Below are 27,094 nucleotides of genomic sequence, written 5' to 3' on the forward strand. Positions count from 1 at the left end.
TCCTGCTTGCTTGCTTTCAGAGCCTGTGAAAATGCTTCACCTGTATGTGTTCCAGCTGGAAGGCACTGCTTTGTCCAATGGGCAACTATCTTCCAAAACTTCTCTGAAGTCTAATGCCTAATAGGTATTAATATTAAAACAAGGACTCACTCTTAGCCAATAAAGGCTACAGAAAGGGGAACATTTAGAGCTTGCAGAGAAGATTCTCCTGGCACATACTGTGCATTCATCCACTCTCACGTTAATCTGATAATAAACATTTCTTGCAGCTCTAAAGCAAAACGTGGCATGCTAAGATGGCTGCTTACCTCTCCATCAGCTTCTCTTTATCCCAGTTGAAATGGCTAAGCAGTATTCGAGTGATAGTCGCTGGATTCTAGAAGAAAGAAAAAAAGAATAATAAATAATTGATTAACTGCTTGACCATGCTGGTCTACTATTATGAAAGCATCAAGTAGAGTTTTGAATACATACTGATAAACCGTGCAGACAATCAACTACCATATACTGGAAAGTGGTTTGACCTGAGAGATAGAAAAATTAAAATAAAGGAAAAGACCTATATAAAATGAGACTAAGATGAACACTTAGGAAACAGGTTAGTTACTGCTACCGCAGATGCTTAAGTGCCAACATCTCCATGTAAACAATATAAACCGACCCCCACCCCCCAAAAAAAGGCAAGAAGGGCTAAATGCCATCCATCCTACCATTTCTGCCACAACCTCCACACCATTTGCAGAACAAGAATATTCCATGTTTGTCCTAGCCCCAGCCACCAAAACCCTTGGGCTGAAGACTCTCCCATTAAGTAAATGGCTGCCAATGTAAGATGACTGTCTTTTTGAAGTCCCCAGGTGTTCCTGAAGCACCCGGAGATCCAGAAAATACTATGCAACTATATAACTAAGGAAAGAAATACACCCTAGAAAGGTCAGAAATAGGATCAAAAGCTGATTTTCACCTGTGTACAAGTTTTTCTTCCAACTAAATCTGTATCATCAGCCAAGGATTGGGTTATACGAGCAGAAAAGCATAACAAAACATATAGCTTCTGTTACACCCGAGAACCATGGTTTAGCTCTCCAAATTCAGACACTCTGGGCTCAGTTTTAGAACCATTTACATGCAGAGGCAACAGTGAGCACTGAGAGCAGCTACATGTGCTTTGCCATTTGACACCAAAATGGAAGTTTGCCTTAGGGCAAATTTTTAGTGGACACTCTGAAGCTGTTGAAAAGTAGGACATAAACTAGCAATGTGATTTTCTGAGCCTGCAAGCTACAGCTACAACTTGAAGATGCCAAAAGCCAATGCTGCCACCCAAAGCAGTGATCCCACCCCATCCTTACCCTCAGCTGCACGCTTGCATGTCCTGCGCTCACCAGTCCATGCTAGTACAGCCATCTTATATTGCAATACTGCAAGTAACTGGCTTCAAAATGGATCTTTTTCTTTTCCTTCAAGTTGTTTTCTAACCAAATCAGCTCCCCAATTTATTTGATTGCCTGACCATACAAACAGCTGCATTAGCACATGGGAGAGGACAGAAAGGGAAAGCAGAACAGCATCTTTGAGCAAGTGACACCAACAAAACATTCACTGAAATAAAATTCACCGAAAAAAAAGTCCTAGGATCAAAATGTAAGCACAAAGAACTAGTCTTGTGGTTTATAGTATAAAAAGTGACACACCTCTCTTTCTGCAGCATGTTCTTATTCTTATTAATGCCAGCACACCTGTTTCAGGTGAAATTAAGAATTTCTTCCAGCTTAAAAAGCCCATGTGAACAAAAGCAGCTTTAGAAAGGTTAGACCAGATCCCTCATCCAGTCCATGTGGAGCCCTATAAACAGCTGGGACAGCAAATCTGCTACACAATACGGGGCAGGAAAACCAGAAACTGGTATTGCCAAACACACTACATTGTGAAAACGTGGCCACTGTCCATCTTTGAACAATTCTCTTAGGTGATATGGATCCATGCTCTTAACTGTAATAACACAATGAGGTGCCTGACTGACAACCACATGCGACTGGCCATTACAAACCAGCGAGGCAGCACCCCGACCTTCAGCACACTAGTAAGAGTCAGCGTAACAGCACTGCAGCCACCTGCTACCGAGGCAACCCCATTTTTGGGCAGATTTATCCATTTCCTTGTGTTGAAAGCAGTGATGGTGCAGCTTCAGGACAAGCTGGACTAACTCACTGCTCTGATGAGTTATTTTCCCCTCTTAGTAGGCTCTCAGCCAAAGTAGCAAGCTGATACACCTCGCAGTGCAAAAGCAATGCAGATACACCCCGGTATACACCCTGAAGCAAGGGTCGACAGAGAGGCTCTTCAGGCAACAAGAAAGTCTTTGCAAGGAGCTACATCCTGAACTTCTGCCCTGGCAGTGAGGCCAACAAGTGCCCTGCCCAGTCAACACTGTTCAAGGTGCTACAGCAATGCAGCAATCACACTAAACCAGCATGGAACCCCATTTAAAGTTAAACAAAAAAAAAAAATCTGGAAAAGCTTTCTGATAGCATCAATCCCTGATCCAGCCCAGCACACAGTGGCACAGAGCCCATGCCAGCACTGCAGACAGAAGGGAACAAGCAGTTGAAATATTTCAATTCAGTCCTGCCACCAAGAAGCTGTATGGGAATTTAAGGGTCTCTGTCATCAAAAGGCTACTTCAGCTCCAGGGAGGAGGACTTCAGCCTCTTTCAGAGCTTTAGTTTTTGATCTTTCTAGGTTACTTTATATTTGGGTCTCCACAACACCTTTTTCTGTCATACTACACTGTATTATGCAGCAGTATCTAAAGGAGCTCTTAACAGCTCACAAACATGCTTCCTAAGAGCAAACTAATCAAAGATGAAAATATAATTTAGTAACTGACCTTATTTCTATATTATCTTGGTTATGATACCAGCTCCTATAGTCTGTACAACTTTTATTTTAAAAATATTTCCATGGTCTAGGACAAGACTTGCCTCAAACCAGGGAATCTCCTGCTAAATATATCAGGCAGGCAGCACATACAGGTTTCTCTGTGTAATCCCTTCAGCACTGTCACATCTACAAAGCACATTACTTGAGCCCCTCACCCCTGCCATGCTCTAGTTACAAACAAGTTTCAGATAGTAAAGCATGCAGCTCTTCTCAAACATAAGGATTCTTCACTCAGCCCAGAGATCTGCCAGATGTAGAAAGAGTATTTCTTAATTTCTCAAGCAACAACATTAAAAGAGTTTTAAATTAGCCTGAAGTCTTGTCCTACCTTCTGCCACAGCAACCCACTTGGCCACTGTATTAAGGCTTCTGGGAATACCTATTAATCACTTAATAGGCTAAGAGACAAACGAGGTAGTGGTCTCTGGCTGACTTTTCTTTTTACAGATGACAGACAGGTTCCCCCTGCACTGAGGGGTAAGTTATTATGCCATATTAATAAGGAACTAGAGTGGTCTGTGGTGATTATCAAGTGCGACAGGGCAAATCCAGCAAATACTGCTGTCACCAAAGGACACACACTGTCAAGAAGAACAAGAGTCTTGTTTCATTTCTGGCTTCTCCATTTTCCCAATAGAATGGCACTGAAGCTTTCCAAAACAAGTTTCCCTAGACTAGACCCCTTAAGTATCCAAACATCACAAAAAGAAAGCTGTTTTGCCACCACAATGGCAGCATACGAAACAGCACGTTATTTAGGATTATACCCCACAGACCACCACTGTTGGCTCTGCGTATTATAACACAAATATGGTATGAAAGGATAGCTTTTACTGGCTTGTTGGACTTTAGCTTCCTCTAGCTACAGCATTATTGGTTCAACATGTTAATTTAAAAAAAAAAAAAAAGAAAAAAAAAAACCACCAGCAGCATGACAAGCTCCTACCAAAAATAGCTGGGCTGCCTGCTTTCTCCATTTGCCACATCTAAGATCTAGTATTTAAAACTTAAGTAGCTGTTTCACTGATGCAGAAGGCAAGGATTAAAACAACCATGCCTAGTTCACATGCAGCATGGACAGCAATACAACCTAAGCAGGCATTACACAGGGAGGACTGAAGACGGAGGGAGGCAGCACTAAGAGGCTTGGTTTGCATGTGAACCACAGTTAAATACAAATGAAAAAACCTCTGGCATTAAGGATTGTTCTAATTTAAGGCAAGGCACACCAACAAGGCACCAGGTAACAGCTGCTCTACATTAATTGCTTGCATGCACACACCTCAATTACTTGGGAGCAGCTTTGGAGTATATCACAGCATCTATCACAATGAAAGGTTAGCTGCTGCAGAGCAGCTATGTCCTGTAACTCGGTGATATGGGGATAAACCAAAATGATTTGATGTTTCAACCCCTATTTTGACAGTAGTTCTGCTACAGCATTGTCAACCCTGCCACTGCTGTACAAGCCCTTAGCAATCACTTTGGACACTCTGTGAAAATTAACAGAATATTTAAATACCACTAGATTACACAGCACTGATATATTAGTTTCTGTTCTGAAACTGGATGGGCTTCTCATTTGGCACACAGGATTATCATCTACAACTCTTACACCAGAAAGATTAGTTACAAACAGGCTACGATGCTGCTCAGACAGGATTACTACTTAGGCTCGAAGCTGCAGCAGGGAGAAGCATGCTTTTGCAAAGGGTATTCTGTTTACAAAGAAAATTTTTAATAAGTAAAGCAGCCAGAAACAGACTGCAAGCAAGGGAAAAGCAAACACATTCAAACGCTCTGTTTTGCTCCAAATGTGGTTCAATGAAAGGTCAAACAGCAGTTCTAATTTACAACAGCCATCTATTAAATTTTACATGTTGAAGCCAAGGAAGATTGCAGCAAGCCTGCTAATACCCAGATAGGAATGAAACCCGAGGAAAGCAGCCATTTTGTTGAAATTCTCAGGGCACTTTTAAGAGACTCGTTGTCTCAACTATCTCACTAAAAAAACGTTCGTAAAAAGCTCTGCCCAGAGAGAAACAGCCAGTCCTTCAGCAGTGATTTATTTTTTTATTACTCTAACAAAGCAGCCAAGTCCCAAACGTGCTTCAGACTGATCCAACTTGACCACTGCTTTTCACTGGAGGTATTTATATTTACTATTGTGACCTGTATTGCCATGCTCAGGCACACCAATGCAAGCAGAAGATACATGGATGGGAAACCCTGCAAAGGTCTGGAATTCTCCACAGAAGCATTATCAATTGAAATAAAACTCCTTAATAGAATTTACTTGAACTGGAAGCTTGGTCACTAATACCTGAGTTGAATTCCTTTTGCTGTCAAAATAAGAAAGTATGAATTGGAAGAAGGAACGTGGATGCACTTAAATGTATACATGAATCATAAATGAAAGATTACTAGGACATCAGCTTAAATCAGAAATTCCAAGAAACCTAGTTTGCTGAATGACAGTTCACAGTACTTGATCCATTCATGTTTTCATCCATCAAGACTGAGCTATGCGGTTAATTCTTGCAGTTATTACAGAAAAAAAAACATATTTTAGAGCTCAGCTGCTCATCATATGCTGGGAGTAAGTGCCTGTTTCAATTTCAGCATTCACTGCGGATGAAAACCATCTAAGAACAGCTCAGGCTCAGTTCTCCAGCAAAGTCCTTTCCTACCCTCCTTGAAACGTGGTATTGATAAATTCTTCATTCTGTTTCTTCCCATTTCATGGCTGGTTTTATTGTCTAAATATGGCAGCTTTTCCATTTCAATGGTTTTCATCCCAGCTACAGCATCTATAACAGTAGCAGAGGCATTTTTCAGACTTGGTACAGCAATACAAGTTTGACACCACTTCCAGTTTGGTTTTCTACACAATTGCTTTTGCACTCATGAATTTAAGTAGACACTCCAGAAACATTGGCTTTGCCCAAGCCTCAGACATCTGTACAAGGTTTAAACCTCAGTAACACCCACATCTATATTCCACAGGTATGTAAGTGGCACAAGACCCTATTTAAATTTCCCAGCAGAAGGAAACCGACTGGTTTCACATCAGTTGACAGCAAAGAATAAGAGTTTTGCTTGGTGGTGACATATCACACATGCTGGTGGAGGAGCAAAGGGCCATCAAAAGAACAGCTCAGAAGCTAACACCTGTCTGAAACCAAGCTGCACAAACATTTGCTCCAGTAAAGTAGCATCTAGGGATAGCATGTCACACCACCACTGTAAATATTTGATCAAAAACCCAGCCTTTGCCAAAAGTAGAGCACCAAGTGGAAATTCCAGCTACTCTCTGAGCATATGCAGGATCAAACCTCCAAAGCTTGTCACCATGCACACCGTGCCACAGAAGGAAGCATTCATAAAATAATGAGCACGTCACATTATATGTTAGCAGGTTGATTAAGAGTAACATTTCCATGAAGTTTAAAAGATTTTTTGATAAATTAAAAAATACTTTTTGCTTGCCTCAGCTGTAGCTCTCATTGATGGTCTAGAGACCAGCACCGCCAGATGTGCTGCATGTTTTTCCCCACAGCTCTCCAGATGGCTCCAGGTCATGGAGGTGATGTGCAGGCAGGCATGCCCTAAACCTCAAGACCAAGGCAAATGGGCAATACTCAAGTGCATTATGTGCCACCACCAAACAGGAGCAGAAATCCCCCATAATTCTTCAATTACTTCAAAACCCAACAGCTTTGTACACCAACACTCCTTTCTGAAGGACAACAGCTCCTTCCCCACAGCACAGAACAAGGGTAACCAACACAACAGACCAGGCACCATACAGGTGCTTCCTTTGTCAGGTAATAACAAAGTGGACACAAATTCAAAATTCTGCAATAACTAGGTCTACTCCATTTTAACACTACTGCTCTCCACTTACATCCCTCCCAGCCCCATACAGGTAACCTTAGACATAAACACACGGAGTACAAAGTGTTTTAAATAAGCTTTTAGCTGAATCACATTACACTAAGACTGTAATCTTAAGGTTTGCATTGTTTTGCAAATGCACTAAGCAACCTTCATTTGTGAAGATCCAGTCACATCTGTCCTTTCAGGAAACAGTTATATGAAATCTTACAGCACAAAACCTGATTCCTAGCAGTTTAATAAAATTCCCAGGAACTGAACGCAGAAGACTAAATCTAAGTGTTGAGTACTTCCAGGATGTGATCTCCTAAAGCGGGTATCTTCAAACTTGCTAATTTTTAAACACCACCAACAAAGCACTCTTGAGAAGCTGCTGGAAAACTTTCATGTAATCTAATATTCCCTGACGCAATTACAGGCAGAAGAGGGCTGTTGTGAGAAGATGAGGACAGCAGCTAAATGGATCAGTCTGCCACCACCAATCCATACTCTCCTCCTCTGCCATCCCCTTGAGGCCTGGGAGAGAATCATACCATGGTACATTTCTGCCATCAGCCATCTCATGGTTTATGAGCCGTTCCCACACATACAGGTGGATATAAAATACTGCTCATCTTCCACACACCTGTTATAAAAAACAACAAAATCAGGACTGTTCAGTCTCTGTGCACCCACTGAGGATATCATCTTCACATCCTACAGCCCCACTGAAGCCACACTAAGTGACTCTAATTACTCATCTCTGAATCACTCAATTTACCTGTTAGGACTGTTAATGGCATTTCCAAGCAACTCAGCATGAAGCCAGGGCACTTCCCTGTGATGCTGCCAGTCACTGCTGTCAACTGCTGTCCTTTGGCTGGCATTTACCACTTCACTGTGACTTCCAATTAACACATACATAGGCTTCAGCTTCCATGTTGATCATCTCCGTAGCTTCCTACATCTTTCTTCATCCCACTAACTTCCCTTCACACATCATCTCAATTTTGAAGATTAAGTTTCACAGAATTACTTCCATTACTACCATTACGTGATGGCACCAAATGGCAGCTTGATATTATGATCTCTGTTTGCAGTAACCTATCTGCACCTTACTGATTGTTTCTAGCTCTGAGGAACATAAAAGTAACTGCGGAGAAAACACTATTACTTCAGTTAATTGGTTCAAGAGACAGAAATGAAGCAGTCAGCTGCTTTAAGTTTTCTCTAAACCTTTTGGAAAGTTTTCAGGTTAATGATTAGGAGCTGCAACAAAGATCTATTGTCTAACAAAGCTTTTAAAATCAGAGAAAACCCCAACACTAAAGCAACAACTCCAGGATGAATTAGCAAATGTGGAAATGCAAAAACTGAATTCACACTGTAATGCTTCTAAACAAAAGAAGATCAGATAGATTTGCCATGCTTCTCAAGTATGCTGGGTAGCACAGGCTCTCAGACAACTACAAAAGCTCCACCACTAACTGAACACAAATTTACAACTGTATACGTGATACAATCAGGGAAGGTATTTTCCAATATTTCAGCTACAGTTGTTTCCACAGCAGGACATCTATGGTTTGATGACAGGATACGTTAACCCGAATTTTATACATATAATCTAAAGAATATTTTGGCTTCTACTTCCTTTTGCTGCAGTTCTGGAGTACAAAGTCAACCCTTTAAAGAGCAAAGACCCACAGGTACAGAGGCCCTGGAATTCGAGCAAGTTATGCCACTGTACACTCCTTGAGAACTATGGAACAAAAGGTCTTCAAACGTACTCACTTTCACAAACCATTATTTGCTTTCAATTATTTTAGGTTAATGAGTACTACTGTTTTACTTTCCCCAAAGGCAGAATCACACAAAGTACCTCCCTCCTCCTGGTGTCTCCCACCACAAGAAATCCCAGCATACAAGCAAAAGCTCAGCAAATCAGCCTAAGCCACACAAACCAGTTGCTGCTGAGCGACTATAGCTGACTTACTCTGAGAGAACCAGAGTGGGAGCACATGGGTGCCAGCATACATTTCAGAATGGGTTTATTCAACCCATTGCCTCCCACTCATGAATTTGCAAAGATCTGCCTTAAAAAGAGTAGGAGAAGGTGACGGCATCATTTCCATATAATTCTTCCAGTTTACTATTTCAGTGGTTCCTTAATAACTTCTATTGCAGAGGAAGAAAACAGCACACAGCACTGCAGCTAGGCTGAGGACAAGGCAGTATGAAAAGCCCCGAAAGAGTTCTCACTACCCTGAATGCAAAAAGCCTGCAAGTTCATCCAGGTAGAGTCCAGGTCCCTGGTAATCACCAATTTCCCCCTCACACCAAACCTGTAGTCAACATCCAGTGCCTCACAGTGCTGCTTCTGATAGGATGAGAAGTCAATGAAAGCAGTAACAGACCTCCTGACCCAACCACAAATAACACGTGAAGTCAGTCGCTTTCCCTGTTCATCCATGTAACAATACTTGCACAAGCAGTGTCCACAAAGCTATTTCCGTCCTCTTCCCTCTTAACATTATACACCACTGCTCTTCCAGATTCCCAGGCTCTGTTTCTCCCCTTGTATCATACATGACCCCAACTTTATGAAAGTTCTCACCACACCACACCATTTTGACCCACCAGGTAGTTACTGTACTGTTTCTATACATCTACCACAAACAGATCCAGCTCCATCAAACAAGATCTGTTGGTTTTCTCCAGATCACAATGCTTCTTTCTGCCCTTGAGGATGCTTATTTGATACTTTCAGTCCTGCATGGTTTCTCAGACCAACAGTCTCTAGAAAACGAGAAGACACACTGGTACAGTTTCAGTTCTTGTGACAAACCAATATGAAAATGCACTAATGCTGGGCCTGAAGGAAACACACAGTGTTCGTTCAAGAGGAATGCAAAAGTCCATTTTGCCACAGAAAGAAATGACGCTGAATGAAGGCAGGAGTTTAAGTGACTGGGCAATACGTACCAAAATATCTTGGATTAGCCCAAGAGCACAGGTTGGTCAGAACCAGGTAAGAAATCTCTTCCTTTGAACAAGATTTTAGACACACCAAGGAAGACTCCAGAAACCCAGAATGGCTTAGCTATGCACCAACTCTATTTTTGCCTATGATATAAAGTAACAGCTACTTGGATTATTATTTTACTTCAAAATATGGCTGCAACAAGGCAGGGCCGTAAAGCACACTCTTCAGAGCCTGCTCCAAAGAAGCTGCATCCCATCACCACCAGACTAAGCAGCAGCTCAGAAAGTATTTATTTCAGCAGCAACACAAGCTCATGCAACCGCAGGCTCCTGAGCCTGCCGTTGACCACCCAGCGATGGAAGTATGACTGCTTGCACAGCTACAAGCAAACCAGACAAACTGACTTGGGTTAAGAGGGTTGCTAGTTTATTTTAACCCAGAGCAGGATCACTGTGTGGCCAGACAGCTGAGCTGACACAAATCAGACAACAGGGACTTGCTTCCAAGAAATCTGTGAAAGTAGCCTGCTGAGAGCCATGTGTCAGGCACAAAGTTGGGTCTTACCTGTATCAACAGACTCCCTAAATCTTCCTGTCCCAAAGACTTTACAGCAGATCAGGGCATAACTTGATGCAAGTTAGAGCCAGAGAACCCGCTTTTCTCCTTCATTATCCCACCAGCAACTTTAGCTTACATCTCAAAAAACATAATCCAGAAACACTGTTTCTCATCTTGAACAAAAACACAACAGTTAGACATCTTTCTTCCAAAAGCTTTCTCCGTTTGCAAGACAAATCTTGGGGGAAATGGCTGCTCAAGAGTGCAGTCCAACTGCCAAGAGCAGGACCTAGCCCTGTCTATTATCGTCGTTACAGTTTGAGGGCCATATTCAGCTGGGCTACCAAACGTAAGATTTTAACAGTAAACTGTGGGAATATCACCAATCTCTAGAGATGTGTCCTCAATGTAGCAACATCATGATCCTGGAAAGACAGAAATATGCTTTTTTTTTTTTTTTTTTTTTTTTTTTTAAAGTCTACTAGTCAACACTGGAAAGACTAGAAGTGGCGTATGTCAGGTCAGCTACCCATCAAGCTGATAAAAAGAAAACAACCCAAAGCACTGCATTTGGGTTTTGGGGGAATGCTGTCTTCCATTACTCTGTTTCTGCATGAACTATCTATTTCTAGGACAGTACAGGTCTGCCAATGTGAGCTACAGAAACTGTCCCATTCGCAGGCAGAAACAGACAGTAAAGGAACAAAGCTGCAAGAGGAACTGTAAAATTGCTTTTCCCTTTAAATAATTTTGTAGAAGTCCTAAAATGCCTCCAAAAAAAGCCTTCCCTTCTTTTTACTCACTTCAAGATGTATCGGTGCATTAATTTCACTCTTTCACCATAGTCAGCAGCGTACATTACCAGATTCTAGTCCAGAGCCAGAGTCACTCATAGAGCTATACCCATTTCACAGACCTGATGTATCTGTAGGAAACTGGCACTGTTCCTCCACATCAGGTAGCAAAACTGCTGCCTCTGCTATCTCCAGTTTCCAACAGTTCACACAACATAAACAACAGGCCATCTCAACCCTGGCCAGTGAACGACTTACTGATCAGCAATACCTAGGACTTCTGCCCTCAGGATAACAGAACTTCACTTTTGCTGCTTTAAGCACATTCAAAAGCATCACATGGTCAAAAGGCACCAGACAGGCAGTGTTCAGAAGATGCTATTAGCAGATCAGCGTAGGTATCCGAAGTTGTACTTCACCTTTGTTAGGGACCTGTACCGCACAAATCCTGCAGCCACACAAATAGGCTTTGAGAATTTACTTTTTTTGATGGCACTTTTACAGACAGTATCTTAGAGCACAATATACAACAGCATACTGCGTGTCCTTTTCAAAAAGGCCAAACCATTGCTCTGTTACTGGACTTGTTATCATGCTTCATTCATGAAGATCTGCCGTAACAGAACAGTATCTGACCAAAAAAATGTCTATTCCACTTTAAAAAGCCCCACACCTGCAAAGTCCTTCCTAGGAGAGTATCCTATAAGTTTTTCATGATATCAAAAAACTGTTCCTAAGATGACTTGAAGAAATAATGACTTTATTTGTAAATACTAGTATGCCATGTAAGTGTGTAGAAGAAACCTGGCAAACTCTGAGATAATGAGAACATTTTCCTGACACTGAACATCACTGCAATACTAGGAAGGGTAAATTCCCAATAATGTCTGTTCTTTTTTCCGTAGAAAATTTCCATCACAGGCCAGTCTGTAGGCTCAAACATGTGCCAAGAAAACTCCTCATTGATTTTCTGTGTGAAGTTTTATAAGTTATCTGCAAAGGTCTCAAATTGTCCTTTTGCTGGTCTCAAAGGTCCCTCCAGATGACGACTAAAGAAAGGGTGTGCTCTCTTTAGACAGTGTGCAAGCAGAGGATCAGACCCCAAGGATGTTCAGCATAAACACGTCCCCCAAGTGCTGTTAAAGTCTCAAGTTGTTCAGTGATCTGTCTCCCACCTGCTTTTGTACTGGGCACTGGTGGAGAACATCTATTCTATTACAGTATGCTCCAACAAAAAGACAGATGAGCTGTTTATCATAGAAGAAAGATACAATCCAGCCAAATTGTACATCACCTCAAGACAACTGCCGTTGAGTCAATTCCTCAAAATCACTTGTTTCCAGGATAAGCCCCGACTGTGAACAGCACTTTACCCCAAAGTGCACTGCCAGCACAAACACATGGTTCTTCTCACCCAGCAGTTACTGCGGTGCTTGATTACACAGCGTTTTCCTCTTCTGACAAGAATGAGAGCAAGAGGACAGGCTACCTCATGCAGCAGAAGTCAGAGCTCTGACATGCAGGTACTTGGGAAGAAATACTCACTACGCAAAAAAAAAAAAAAATAAATCTTAAAATAACATGCCTGTGCAGCCTGTGTCCTGAATTCTGACTTCAACTTCTAAACATTGCAATTAACATTTTCCAACAAATACACAGACAGGAAGAAGAAAATGGTAAGGTACGGTAACTTCTTCCATGAATACAGTGAGGTAGCATCCACAAAAAAATCATTGTTAAAGATGAATATGACAACAAAACAAAAGCCATTCCAATTAAAAACTCTCATGGCAATGTCCAAGTTAACTCAAATGTATTTTGATACTTGGTCACTCATAGCATGCAACTGTTAACCCCTTCAGAGACAATGTGACTGATGAGACAGGCTTAGCTGAAGAATTTTTAGCCAGCAGCACTTTATGAGAGCATTAGAGAATTTTTATGTTGAAAAAGAATAGTCCTTAACATTCTTACATTTCACCTTTCTCCTCCAGGCCCCATTTTGGTGAGCACCCAAGCACTAGGTGTTTCTCTTCAGCTCTCTGTCCCTTACTGCTTCTGATTGTGTCCCTTCCTCAAAGCAGCATCCACTTTTACAAACCATTCCCTCCCTCTCCAGCACGCTTCACTTGGAACAGAGGAAATTTTACCCACTCACTGAAGCATCAACACACTCTCTACAGTACTTTAGGAAATAAAAAAAACACCTCCCTTGGGCTGTCTTCATCCCCCCCCATCACTGCACAAAGACCCTAAACTCGTTTACTGTCACATATGCCTGGCTAAAAGAAGCAGTTGGGTGCACCACACTGTACCTCAGTAGTCACTCACCATTCAGCATAGATTTAACAAGTATCCCCATTTAGCAATCTAGCTCCGTATCTGGATCCCAGTTCTTACCGCCACCTTCTCATTTTCCAACAGCAGATCCTGCCCTGTATCATCTCTGCATCATTCAGCAGAAATACGGATGTCTTGCCAAATTGCAATGCAATACAAAACAGGAAGAGCTTAACCCTCTGAAGTATTTTCTGGTAAAGTATGTTCTGTACACACAGTGCCACCTTGACTAATGGGCAGTAAATCTACCCCAGCGATGCCTATATCTCAGTCTACAACTCTCAAGCAAGGAAAAAAAAAAAAAAATCAGCCATCTTAACACTCAAACTACATAGGCCTGGAAATAATTGCCAATGCAGCAGTGTCTTGCGGATGTAATCTTTGGCAACATCTTTACCTTGGCAAAAGCTCCAAGGCAGGTGTGGTTATAGCTTATATCACTTCCCTGCACAAAAGCAGCTATACCTGCAAAAGCACTTTTTTCTGCTGGCAGAATCTGTATCTGCACTAAGAAAATCTGCCAGCATCCTCTTCCCAACAAGCCTCTTCTAGCTCATTTTTAACTATGACTTTGCAGTTCATTTACCACACTCTGCTCATTTAGCCTGTCTTAGTTTTATAGCCAACAAAACAGAGCCCTGGCAACACTATTTTATAAGCTGGTATTTCCGCTACAAGAAGTAATTTTGACTGTTTACACCCCAATTTTTTTCCTGAGGGCTCTGCAGAAGCCACCTTTGAAGAAAGGAAATTCTGGAGGCACAAAGAGTTTAGCAATTCTCTTGTTTGTTCTCATTCCCATCCTTTAACAAGATATACCTAAAATTGTAACTGCAGTCTCTAATTGCTGCAGGTACTTTTAACCAACCACCTGAGCTCTCTTGAGTTAAGAGAAAATACTCTGTTGGGATTCAGTACAGAAATAGCAAAACACAAGTCATACAGCAGTGAGGGAGAATAGGAAACCTGCAACTTTTTCACCATTTTCTCATTTAAGGGCTTTGAAGACTTGCCTCTACACAAACCTGCACTCATTTAATCAGAGGTATTTCTAAAGCAGTTTATTTAAACCAGCAAGAACATGCAGGCCCTCCAAAGTAGGAAGCAAACCTGCATGTGCAATTTTGTATTTGATGGACGGTGCCACTAGCTGACAAGAATATCACTTGTTCCTTTCCTGTTAAAGTATTACTACCCATCATCAGACACTTGGCTTCTGCAAGAGAAAAAAACCCACCCAGTCAGTCCTGCTTTAACACCAATGTGAAGGCTAGCAATACAAATAATTACACTAATGACTGGTGGATAATTAAGTACACTGGACCAGCACCCAGCCTCTTCCAAATCACAGCACTGTCTGCCTGCAGATAGCCTGGCAAGCAATAGCAGGACACCAGTCAGGGGAATTATGCTGTGGTACACGAGAATGCCTCCATCCATCCAAATGATCACAAAGTCTCCAAGCCCCCTCCCTCCAGATAGTCTCAGTATCAGCCATCCCAGGCATCCTTACAGACAACTCCAAGCCTTCACTCTCTGTTCCCCTCCTAGAAGCTATAACCCCAGCTAAACAATAAGCATCACATCGGAAGGTAGTTCACAAACAGTAATGACCCAAAGTAGATGACAGATTCAGAAATTAAGAAAGCCATCCAAGAAGCAAGCATTTTACCAGTTTCTCAAGGATAATACCAGTTTCTGCACAATCTCTGAACAAATTTCTAGTACCTTGTTACAGAATCCCCAGCTGAAAGCAAAGTATCTTACATTTCTAAATCGCAATAGTCCAAGACCTGTGTCATGTTACACCTCATCTTTGCTGTCACACAGAACTACACTTGCATTTACTATCAACTGCCATCATCCAACAAAAACATATAGCAGAGTACATTTGCAAGTATTAATTTCAGCACTTTTAACAATACTAATAAAGAAGTTTCAAACACATTTTACCAAGTAAAATAAAGACGATTGTTATTACAGAACATGCGAGTGTACATACAAAATATGTATAAATCAAAGACCACCACTTCAGTTTGCTCAGACAGTAGTAATTGTGACAACTGAAAGGCTAACTATCAAAACGAATGTGTTGGACATATTTGTTCATCATATCTTCATAATACTTAGAAATTGTTACTTTATTTTCCTGTATGCATACTACGCGGGATTTTACCCCAAAGATCTTCCACTTCACACAAAACTAAACTTCATATTAACAGCATCTATTGGGATCACTTATTCAGGTGAAGAGGAATACAGAATGAGAACCTGCATTCTTCACTTCAAGGCAAGGACTTACTAGAGCCCGTCAGAGCTCCAAGAAGAGAAATGAAGCTGCTAACCATGTGTTGGAGTGTTTTTCTTCCCATCCTTTTAGTAACAAGTTGCTGTTCAGTCTAATTTTAATATATATTTATCAGCAAAGCTCTGTCACTCTGAACACCTGCTCTGGTGTCTAACCTCATCAGGCCTTGAGAGGTTTCTCATCTCGTTATCCCCTCAAGACATGACTCTCCCACACACTCTCCCTTCTTCCCAGAAGGGGTCCTTACCTCCTCTTCTTTCCAGACACCATCTCCTTCCATCTCCCTATTTCTCAGATCCCAGAGTTTGACTGCAATGTAGATTATCAGGAGTCCACTTCTTAGTAAGTTATTCTCCTTCAGGAAAGTTCATTGCAGGGGAGACTGTTTACTCCTGCGAATTCTCATGTTTTCCCCTAATTCCTCTCCGCCAGACAAAAGAATGCTGGTTGCGTTTGTATTCTGCTACACAAGAACACACCAATCCAAAAGTTATCAGCTGCAGAGGAGAATCAAAGTTTTGAAAAACAATCTGGAATGCTCTCAAAAGTTAAATACGCATTTATAATTATACATGCACCCAAAACAGGGCACAGGTTGTCTTCAGGTGTAGATTTTGCTGACAGTACAGAGTTGAGTAATTCAACTACCATCACTTCTGGTAAGTGGAGCAAAGCAACTGCTTGCAGGGTCAAACAGTGGGCTGACTGATGATAGGAGAGAGTAGGCACATGTAATCAGAAAGTTCAATGATCCTGTTCAGTATTTGACCCTCCAAACAGCTGTACCCATGCAGTAAGGGAATGGGTACTGCCTAAGCTAAGAGCAACATGCATGTCACCATACCACTATTTCAGGCTGCAGGTGCACACATGTATACACCCCTGCGTCTCAAAAAGCACAGCTTGGGATGAGCATCAGATACCCAAAGAAACTCAAAGCACCAGAACAGCTTGAGTTTGCTGGTGTTTCAAGACAAGCAGCAATGGGAATCACCAACAACAGCCCATACTGCCTTAGCCCAGAAGACAAAAGAAAAACCTAAAAGGAAGTTACCCAGAGTGAACTCTTCACTATGCAGCTAACTATTTCACCAGCTTGCACACACACATCAAACTGGCACAGGAACAGCAAAAATCACATATGTCCCAACACAATTTTTATATAATGAGGTTGTTCAAATAGCAAAACTTTCCAGAGCCACAGAGGAAGTAGCCGGTAAAGTAAACAGGTCAAACGCACTTTGCCAGGGTAGCATGCTCACATAGCTTACTCAGTGCACTCCCTCAAAGGTTGGCCTAGCTTACTAATACCAGGCAGGAAACAGAAGCCTTCAGAACCACTTAAAATTTTCATTTATCTTGGAAGAAGGTCTCTTCATGCTTCCTCCTTAATAGGAATAGTCAGATATAAAGTTTAAAAAATATACAGTCCTTCTACTAACACCTAGAGTAGTCAAGGGGTTTTGCCAGTTGACTGTTTTCAGGTGCAATTATACCAATTCTTCTGGTTCTACAGGACTTTAACTGTGCCCAAGCAGAACGCTTCTGAGCAGGAACTCCTACTCAATCCCACCTATCTGCTGGAAAACAGAGTTTAGAGTCTCTATGCCTTATCTGGTGAAATAACACACAAAACATTACCCCATGAAGCAAAGATAATTTTTCTGAAAGACTGTAAAGGCAAAAAGCAAATATTCAAGCTTTTCATTTCCAACATTGGGGATTATTTCCCTCCAGCTCCCAAATCCCCCAAATCACAAAGCAATCAAAGTGTGAGCTTTTATTAATTAACGTGCACCCTCCACACACAAAAAGGCATGTTCATAGTGTTACAGAACATGAAGGGTGCCTCAGACTAGGAAGTCATACAAAGAACCTTGTAGGTTGTAGGAAAAACCTTTCCTCTGTCACACCTTTACATTTCAGCCACAAGTACTTTCCCACAAGACCTAATTTTGAAGCAGACAGCCAAGACCAGATCCTTGCACTGCTCATCCCTGGAAATGAGAGGTGCTCTGGGATGTAAAAGTTCTCAGGAAGATGCAAAAACAAGAATGCTTTAGAAATGGTTGTGAGGAAGGAACTTAACATGCCAGCATGAATAAACAGGCATCAGCTAGAAACCCTCAGTAGCTCAAGAGAAGACCAAGAAGCCAAGTTTTAGGCAGTACATCAGCTACCACCCAGTTACTCCTAGATTATGACCAAGAACCACCTGCTCATAGGGCTCAAAATTATTCCGCTGTCCCTAGCAGCAGTATTTTGTTCCTCTCCCCAGCATATCCACAGAGGACTACAACCTTTTGCCGTCACACAGACATGCCAGAGCCTGGCAATAAGGACAGGCATACACCATAACATGGTCACGGAGAAGTACTGCTTGGCACTTAAGCTGTCTGGGCTCCACGCTTCTCCAAAGGAGGACACCAAAGGGGTACATGTGTCCCTTTCAAAGCCAATTCTTTCAGACTTCTTGCCTTCTTTACTAGGCAGTTGCAATGCCTACCAGGCAGGTGCCCCACCACCTCTCAAGCACTGCCCAACACAGCTAGCAAGACCATTGGCAATGCCAAAATTCACAGTTACCAAGCCACCTGTACAAGGCAAGCCAAAATGTTCAGAAGCAGACAGCTAAGTTACAATAGGAAGACGTCTTTTTTTTTTTTTAAAAGTATTCAAATGGCTTATTAGCCTCTTCCTTGTTGCAAGGGACTTAGACACCACTGAAAGTTAGCTACGTAAGACCTTGGATCTGAAAAGATTCCTGACATTTGACAGAAGTTTTCAGTACCTAAAACCAGGCGAGACTAGATGCAGATAGTGTTTGAACCACTGTATGAATGTAACACTCAAATACAACTAACCACAGTGAACTACTCTGAATACCAAAAATAATTACTTAGCATTGCTACACCATGTAAACAAGGGACCTCTTTTGAAAGACTGCCTGTAGTTATACAGACATTTTGAGTTCTAAAAAGGCACCAACTCATGAAGTACAAACACTACCAAACTACGTTACATGTGAAACTCAGCTACTGAGGAAGCCTCGGGTAGCAAAGTTTTCAAAGCATTCATTCCAACAGTATTTCCATCACAGCTCAAGATTAAAAGCTGAGAACAAGCTAGGGAATCAAATACAGGCCAGACAAACTCAAGGTTTTCAACATTCCCAACAGCAAACATCTGGAACGGTGAAGATATTTAAATACTATCATAATTTCCATTATCAAATTAAAAAAAAATTTCTGCAGCTCACAGAGAGAATTGGTCACTTCCTCATCACGCTGGAGCCTCCTGCACCAGTATCCTTACACAAGCTTGCCAGCCCTCTCTCAAACATGCAGGCATCTGTATTCTGGGCTGCACTCAAATGCACCATTTGACATTACTGAGTAGCTACAAACCTTCCACGTGTGTTTTACAATAAACAAGGCTGCAATTTTCTTGCAATTCCTGAAGCTACTGAATGACTTCATTAAATTCAGCAGCATTACATGCTTGTATACACAAAAAAGACTCCAAACATTCTTTATGGCTGCCAGTAACACAGCACAGCCAGTCACAAGAGAAAATACCACTTGCAATATTTTTAGATCCTTCTAACTACAAAAGTAATAGAAGACTGGAATCATGACCCTGAACAGGTAAGTTACAGGTCAAACTACATGGAGAGTTCACAGTTATGTCCCCTGGAAAGTCACAGCTCTTGTGAAAAATTCTGGATTCTCTTCCCAGTTACCAGCCAATAAAAATGGACTTTTCTAAGCAAAGCAATGACCAGCTACATTCTCCAGAAAGAAAAGGCTCTTATAAATTATTTCTGTATGAAAGCCCTGACTCACTACTCTAACACAAGCACAGCCTGGAGATCAGCAAGCACTTCCTTGAACTGCTCTATTACATCTGACACCAAACAGCAGAATCACATTCTTGTTTATCTCGTTCATGGAGTAAAGGGGAAGAGAGATTATCTGCAAAATAGAAAATTGAGCACAATTCAACAGGTACAGCACCTCCTCAAGTGGCACAGGGAACTACTTTTAATTTATGAGTTAACGGCATCACTTCAAACAGATGTTGAAGTCTTCCAGGTCTCGGTTTAATCACAGAAAGCAGAGACTGTCAAACTGAAGTTCTGTGCGCCATGCTCCTAAATTTAACATTGCTTGGCAAACTGCACTAAGCAAAAAATGTGAAATATTTTTTGAATAGACAGAGGACTGCCCTACAATTCCATATAACACCACAGGAACATAAAGAGCATCCAAGGTTTGGGTGTTATTTCCCATTATGAACTTTAACTCACGCAAGGCTAAAACTAAGGACTCAGAGCTAAGTATAAAAGCATAAGCTATAGTTTCATTTTTAATAATGCTTTAACACTCAAATAGCCATTGTTTCACATAAAGGACTGTAAATGCTGCAGTTTCAATTATGACTTCTCCGTAGCACAACAGTTTCCAATTTATAGCATAAATAACAACTCTATTTTGCATGGCAAGTATGGACTGACCTACTAAAATTAAACCCACAGGGAACAGCTTAACTGTATTTACTATTTGTTTCTTGCCTTTAGAAATAAGTGTTTAAAAGTAGCTAAAAAACAAACGAGTGTTCTCAGTTTCACTTTGAAAACATCCCCAATACAGGCCAGTCTCCACCTGCATCCACCTGGCCCCTGAGAGAAGGCTGCCTTGTTGTGATTTTTGAAAAATTACATTGAGACAAAAGAAACCAGAGTCAAATGTTTTCACTCATGGCCAGCCATGAGATTTGCATTTGGCCTAACAAACAGAAATCTAAAGCACTAAGCAAATGGGTCATTTAAGTACAAAGTTTAAATTACTCTGGAAACTTAACAGATAAGCCTTTTCCACCTGGTAATGCTGAAATTTAAAATAATCCTAAAAAAAATTCTATTCTATTTGGAATTACATGTCTCAGAACCAGGGAACAGATACCATGTCATTTCCAAAAGCTTTGCAGCACTTACACCAGATTTCAGGAATGCTTTGTCACAATGAAGTTTACTCCATTCCTTGCAAATATTAAATGCATTCCTACTATAATGAAACACCTTATAAATGCCACATGACAGAAACACGAGTTTCACAAAGCATTTCTTTCCAGCATCATAACATTTACGGCCCCAACAAGAATTTTATTAACAAATAACTAACCACACAATAAGTCAGAAGCTTGCAAATTCACCTTGCACTAGAAAAGCAAGCAGACCCAAATGCAAGAAGCATCAGCCTGAAGTGCTTCCACCCACAGACTCCTACCTAATGCTTGTCAAGCAGCTTGAAGTACTCCAAGTTTTCAAGATGTCATCTATAACATTAAATACAGGTTTAAGCACGACCCTGTATGACAGCACCAGTTCCTGTTGCTCACTGGCAAGTCATTCCTATTTTGGACAATACATTTGGAACATACTGCCCATAACACTGAATTACACCAGCATCAGGATAATTCCTTAAGTTATGGCTGGAAATCAGTATGTTTTGTCCCAGCAAGTAAAGCCACTGTTTAATAAGACCCCTTTTGCCAAGTAACAATGGGTTTGCGCTTGCCATAACAGAGCTCTATTTAACAACAGGGCTGCAGCATTCTGGGGGTATCTGCACTGCCTCAACTCTGCCAGCATCCAAAAAAAAGCTGTTCCACAACAAATCTAACAAACATGGCTTTGTAACTTCAGAATGGCCTGGGGTTTCGGCTTATTTTAATGGCAAAGCTTTTATCCAGTAAGGACCTGACCTTACTTCCAAGGAACTCATCCAGCTTCATCATGTAAATAAGAAACCAGTATTTGTTACAAACACTCTGATGTTACACATCACCTGTTCTGCTCTGAAGAACCTTACATGAAAGCCTACAGTAAAAAGCATTTTTGAGCTAATTAACTTTTGTTGAATCCAGTGCTGCCGCTGCCTTCCAGAGAAAGCTGAGGTTTGAAGCTCACCATGTTCACATGGCACAACACCCAGCCACTTCCAAGAGCCTGCACCCTGCCATAGGATGGGGGGGGGGGGGGGGGGGGGGGGGGCTCAGCTCCCTTTTCTGCACTTTGTTTTAAACATCAGCAACCTCAGAGCTTCATCCCAGTATTTTCAACACCTCATCATTACTAAGTCCAGAAAGAATGAATATTGTCAGTGACATCACAATGCTGTCACTGGAATGCTCCAGAAAAAGGTGACCAAATGGGAAACAAATACAACTCAGAAATACTGAAATCACACAAGATTACAACAAAGCAAGAACAGTGGCCCAAGCAAGACTACTGAGAGACAGATCATCATGTGCTCTATTCAGAGCAGAAATAAACATGCTATTCTAAACATTTTTCAAGTTTATTTTCAGGAAATCTAAAGCAAAGATGGAAATAGCAATCCGATATAAAAAAAAGACATTAACAGTGGCAGAAATTATGTGGACAAAAGTTTAGAGGAAGAATATGGGGAAGACATTCAACTGTGTGAAAAGGCCTTTGAGAGGTGAAAGCCTTTTGTTCAACACAGCCTCTCCATCTAGGTTTTTACAGTTGTTCACTAACTTATTCTGCCAGTGGCTGGAAAACCACCTGTTTACTTTGACAACTAAAATTCAAAATAACTTGTCAAATTACTCCCTACTCCACATAATCATCGTGGTAGATAATGGAAGTGATACTCTGATTTGAGGTGAGATTTTAAAGTCTCAGCCAATTGACAGCATGAGGTTAAGGGGTTTATGCACGCCCCAACTTTTTGCGTTCAGAGAGGAAAGGGAATTCTTGTTGTGCGAGACAGATTCAAATGAGATTATAAGCATAAATGCAGATACTATGCAAAAATCATCATTAAACACCTGAAATCCCACATATGCTCAGACAAGAAAGAACAAACAAAATATTCTGCATATTCAAGTCATTCTGAAATCCACCTAGTTCACTGCAAGTTCAGTGGTCTTAGAAGGCCAGGCGACAAAAAAGGCAACAACTTGCACCGAGCAGCAGTCTTCAGGAGCCCATTACACACTACAGTGTGAATTACAAGCTCCTTACCCAGCAGGTTTACCACAAGTTAGCCACTACTTCTGCAAAGTCTTCATCAGATCAAATCCCTGTCCTGAGAAGTTCATGGTTTTATTCTACAACTTGTATTTGGAAGCAGCTAAATGGACAGGAGAATAAATTTAATTTAGTCCCTTCTACTAGTAGTACTATCAGGTAATAAACTATTCAAATGCAGTGTTTTAATATGGACAATGGCCATTTAATACAGAGTTATACTTGCCATGGCTCAGATACCCCCTTGCAGATACTTCATGGCTACCTGGATGCATTTTCCTTTCGCTGCAGCTGCAAAGATGATCAACTGAAAAACCAAGTCCCATTTATACCTTACTCCTGATCAGAAGAAATCAGTACCTTAACTTCTTAGAGGGCACAAAGACCTACAGCTGAATTTTTCAGGTATGGGGCAACTCACTTGAACAAGTAAGCTCTCAAGCACTACAAAATGTAACTGCAACCATCATCAGTTGATACAGAGACCCTGATGTAGATACAGCGACCAAAGCCATCCAGTACTCTACTGGAACAAGTGAATCACAACACTGCAACCAAGGATCTGCAGCAGGATCCTGAGCCAATGTGACTCCAGAAAAGGTTGACTGAACCAGAGAAGCAGCAACAGCAATCCTGCTTGGGTGCCAAAAGCAAGGAAATAAAAACAGAGCCCTGGAAGCTTTCACCACCAGCAACAGAAGCTAGGATAGGCAAATACTGAAGCATCAACTGAATTCGGTTCACTTGCCTCTGAACAGACTAGAAATCCAATGGCAGTAAGCTGGCATTTAAAAGCCATTCAGAGCAACTGAATGATTTTCTATCCTCTTCTGATACATTCCAGGGCTTAAGCTGATTTTAGGTCCTGATTTTACCCAGGACATTCTAAACAAACTGGTTTTCTCTGCTCTGTTAAACCAGGAATAACTACTGCAAACCTAACTCAAATAACTAAAGCATAAGCAGCAGCCACAGTGGTTCTGTGCAGGTGACTTGCAAGGCTTCTGCAGAGCCCAGCACAGCCAAGTCCATCGTAGGGTCAGGCTTCCCACTGCCACCCTGAGTACAGGGACAGGAGAAGGTCTCTTGACCTATACTCACTTCTCTCCACTAGTTCTGCAGCTCAGAGGTCAAGCACACAAGTCATATAGGTCAAGGGAAGTATGGAGGGGGCAGGGGGGAATGACACGACCCTGCAGACCAGAAACTAGGACCTCGTCCAAGAAACTGGTTGACAAAGAACATCTAGGTGAGCTCACCATGCCAGTCAGGTCTGGAAAATGCATGCAACAGGAACACTCACTACTTCTTGCTGGCAGAAACTCTTCCACCACTTTGCTTATGCAAATGTTAGAATCTGTTCAATACAATCAGTATGGGTCATGATTTTTGCAGTCTTAGTCTCAGAATAAAAACTTCTAAGTTACCAATTGTTCACGTATCTACCTGCCATTTGTTTCCCTCCCTATATTAGGATCAATAACTGGTAGCAGAGAAACACCCATACTTAACCATGAGATCTTAACTGCCTCCTTTTTTTCAGCTTTACATGTACAGTACTATTATCAAAGTTACAAACTTTGACTTAACAAATGCCATTTACTAGTTTAGCATGCAAATACTTTTACAGTTGTTTGCATCCAGCCCCATACAAACTACGGTGGATTTACAGCACATAAAGCAACATTTTTAAGCTGCTATTATAGCCACTGTAGAGCACAGAATAGCTGGGCAAAAGCATTCACTGAAGCATCTCTTATTTAAACGGATTTACCAACACTGGAAATACATACAACTAGCAAAACAGCTTCTTTCTAGGCACTGTATCCTTCAATATTTAATATCCATAGATTTCACTTTCTCACACTATTCCTGTTTGCCTACTGGAAAAGGAGAAGCCTTTTCTATTTAACTAGCTCTAACCCTGAATAACCAAGTAAACGGGAACAAAAGAAAACCCACGCACTCTGGTCACCTGCTGAAAAAGTGAACGGCATCAGAAACTTTATGGTGAGCTGGAGCAAAACCTTGCCATAAACATTTGGAAAAGGGATGCCAGATAGCTTCAGTGGTTTGAATTTTTTTCCAAAAGCTGAAGAGCCAACAGATAAGACTTAGACATTTTCATCGGGAGACAGTAAGTGTTATTTTTTAACTCAGTTTCAATTTTAAGGCAGCGTGCTTAGAAACTGGGGGTAAAAAAGCTACCATTTTGAAGTGGTTACTCGTATCACTCCGGGTCTACGCTGGAAATAAACGCAAAGTTCAACCCCATGAGCTGGAGCGCGTTTGTATGTGGCAAGGGGGGAAGGGAAGAGAGAGGGCAACAAAACCAGAGCTGTGCCTGGCTGCCTCTCCTCAAATTCCAGAGCTTGCCATCGACTCACCGGCTTATCGGAGGAACCGTTGGGGCTAAACCGCCCCCCAACCAGCATGAAGACAGAGAAAGGCAAAAACACAGATCACAGCCCACCGACTGGAAGCCACACAAAGAAAGAGGAGCCCTTTTAAAGCCAAGGGCCTCCTTCCCGACGCTTCCACGGCAGGAAGCAAGCTCCTGGCCTGCCCCGGCGGGCCCCCCCGGGGGAAGGGGGTGCCGAGGAGCCCTCCCCCAGGGGGTACCGAGGAGCTCCCCTCTCCAGGGGAGGGGGGCCGAGGAGCTCCCGCGCAGACTGCGAGGGATGAGGGCCGCGAGGGGGCCGGGCCCGGCGCGCCTCCGACGAGGCCCGTTGGCGGTGCGGTGCGGGCCGGCCCGCCTCCCCCCGCTCCCGGTAGTCTCCCCCCCGGCCCCGCTCCCGGTCCCTCTCCCGGGGGTCGCACCTGGATGACCTCGTTGACCTCGCGGATGCACTCCACCATGTGCTGCAGGATCTGCTCGGCGGTCAGCACCTCGTAGCGATAATCCTCCTCCTGCTCAGGGCCGCCGCCGGGGCCCGGCCCGCCGCCCAGGCCGCCGCCGCCGCCGCCGCCGCCAGGGCCCAGCCCTCCCGTCTCACTGCCTAACAACCCGTCGCGCTCTCCGCCGACGCGCAGCCCGGGCTCCACCAGCTCCACCTCGCCCAGGTCCAGGTTATCGTCGGGCTCGTCCTCATCATCATCCTCCTCGTCCTCCTCCGCGCCGCTGTCCTCACTGCACTCCTCGTCCTCGTCGAACTCGTAGTTGTAACCCTCGTCCGAGTCCATGGTGAGGCGCAGAAGAAACGGCGGCGGCTCCCGCGCGCCCCCCCCCACCCCGCCGGCCTGGTGGAGCCCGCCGCCGCCCCCCTGCCTCCGGCACTGGCCCCGGCCCCGCCGCGCCTCAGCCGCCGCCAACAAAGGGACGCGGCCGACCCGCTCCGTCACCGCGCGCCGCGCAACGCACGGCACGTCACGCCGCGCCGCGTGACGCACTCGCGCCGCGCCTGCGCAGCACCGCCATCTCCCCTTCGGCACGCCGGCGGCCATCTTGAGTGCGCGCCACACACCCCCTGCGCGCACCTCGCCTCGCCCCGCCCTCCCCGTCGGCGCCATCTTGAGTGCGGCGCGGGGCCATCTTGGGTACGGCGCCATGCTGAGTGCGGCGCGGGGAGCGGGGCGGCGGTTTACCGGCTTCCCCCGATACCGACCCGCGTCTGGGCACCGCGAGGTGGCGCGGGCCGGTGGTGGAGGTGAGGGCGCGGAGCCCTCCTGAGGCGCCCTGTCAGCCGAGCACGGAGGGTAGGCCCTCAGTGCCACCATTGCATAGAGTGGTGTCATACCTGCGGGGAGCAGCTTTTGAGGGAAATGTGAGGGAAAATAGGTTGTTCTGCCTCAAAATGAGAATAGAATTGCACTGAGACCCTCCAGGCTGGAGTTCATGTGAAACCATGGGATAAACGTGTGCCTGCCATCCCTAGAAGGGACCCTGACTGCACTGGGTGCATCTCTGAACTCCAGCCTGGCCTTCTGCTCAGCAGTGATAATAATACCCAGTTTTTCACAGTGGTGCCAGGTTTCAGTCCCTTTCTTCTCCATTAATTTGGCATTTTGCACAAGGGTCTTCATTACTGAACCGGGGACAGACCTTTTTCCCTCCTACAGACAACTGGGGCTGAGCCTGGCATCAGCGAGCGCCCTGGACAGCTCAGGGACATAGGGCCAGTGCTGGGGCATCTTGCTTGGACACCGAGCCACCAGCAAAGGGCAGGGCGGACATCAGGGTGCTGTAGGGGTTGAGCACTCTTTGCCTCAGCCTTCCCTGCCATTGCAGCGGC

At 43.3% G+C, this 27,094-nt stretch overlaps 1 protein-coding gene across 6 annotated transcripts in view; it reads right to left on the reverse strand.

Moving 5' to 3' along the window:
* ARIH1 (ariadne RBR E3 ubiquitin protein ligase 1) overlaps window positions 1-26,167 on the reverse strand; it is a 61,340-nt gene extending 35,173 nt beyond the window's left edge. For 2 of the 6 annotated variants that reach the window (XM_056347178.1, XM_056347176.1), the window contains exons 1-2: window positions 25,683-26,151; window positions 309-376 (exon numbers count right to left, since the gene is read on the reverse strand). In XM_056347178.1, coding sequence (XP_056203153.1) covers window positions 309-376; window positions 25,683-26,045 — 431 coding nt within the window. In that variant the 5' untranslated portion in view covers window positions 26,046-26,151. Of the gene's footprint in view, window positions 1-308; window positions 377-25,682 lie in introns of all 6 variants that reach the window. The other 4 variants (XM_056347179.1, XM_056347181.1, XM_056347180.1 and 1 more) reach the window with 4 other exon arrangements.
* Between the last annotated feature and the right edge of the window lie 927 nt (window positions 26,168-27,094).

This window comes from Falco biarmicus, chromosome 7 (assembly GCF_023638135.1).
Source record: "Falco biarmicus isolate bFalBia1 chromosome 7, bFalBia1.pri, whole genome shotgun sequence".
NCBI lineage: Eukaryota > Metazoa > Chordata > Aves > Falconiformes > Falconidae > Falco > Falco biarmicus.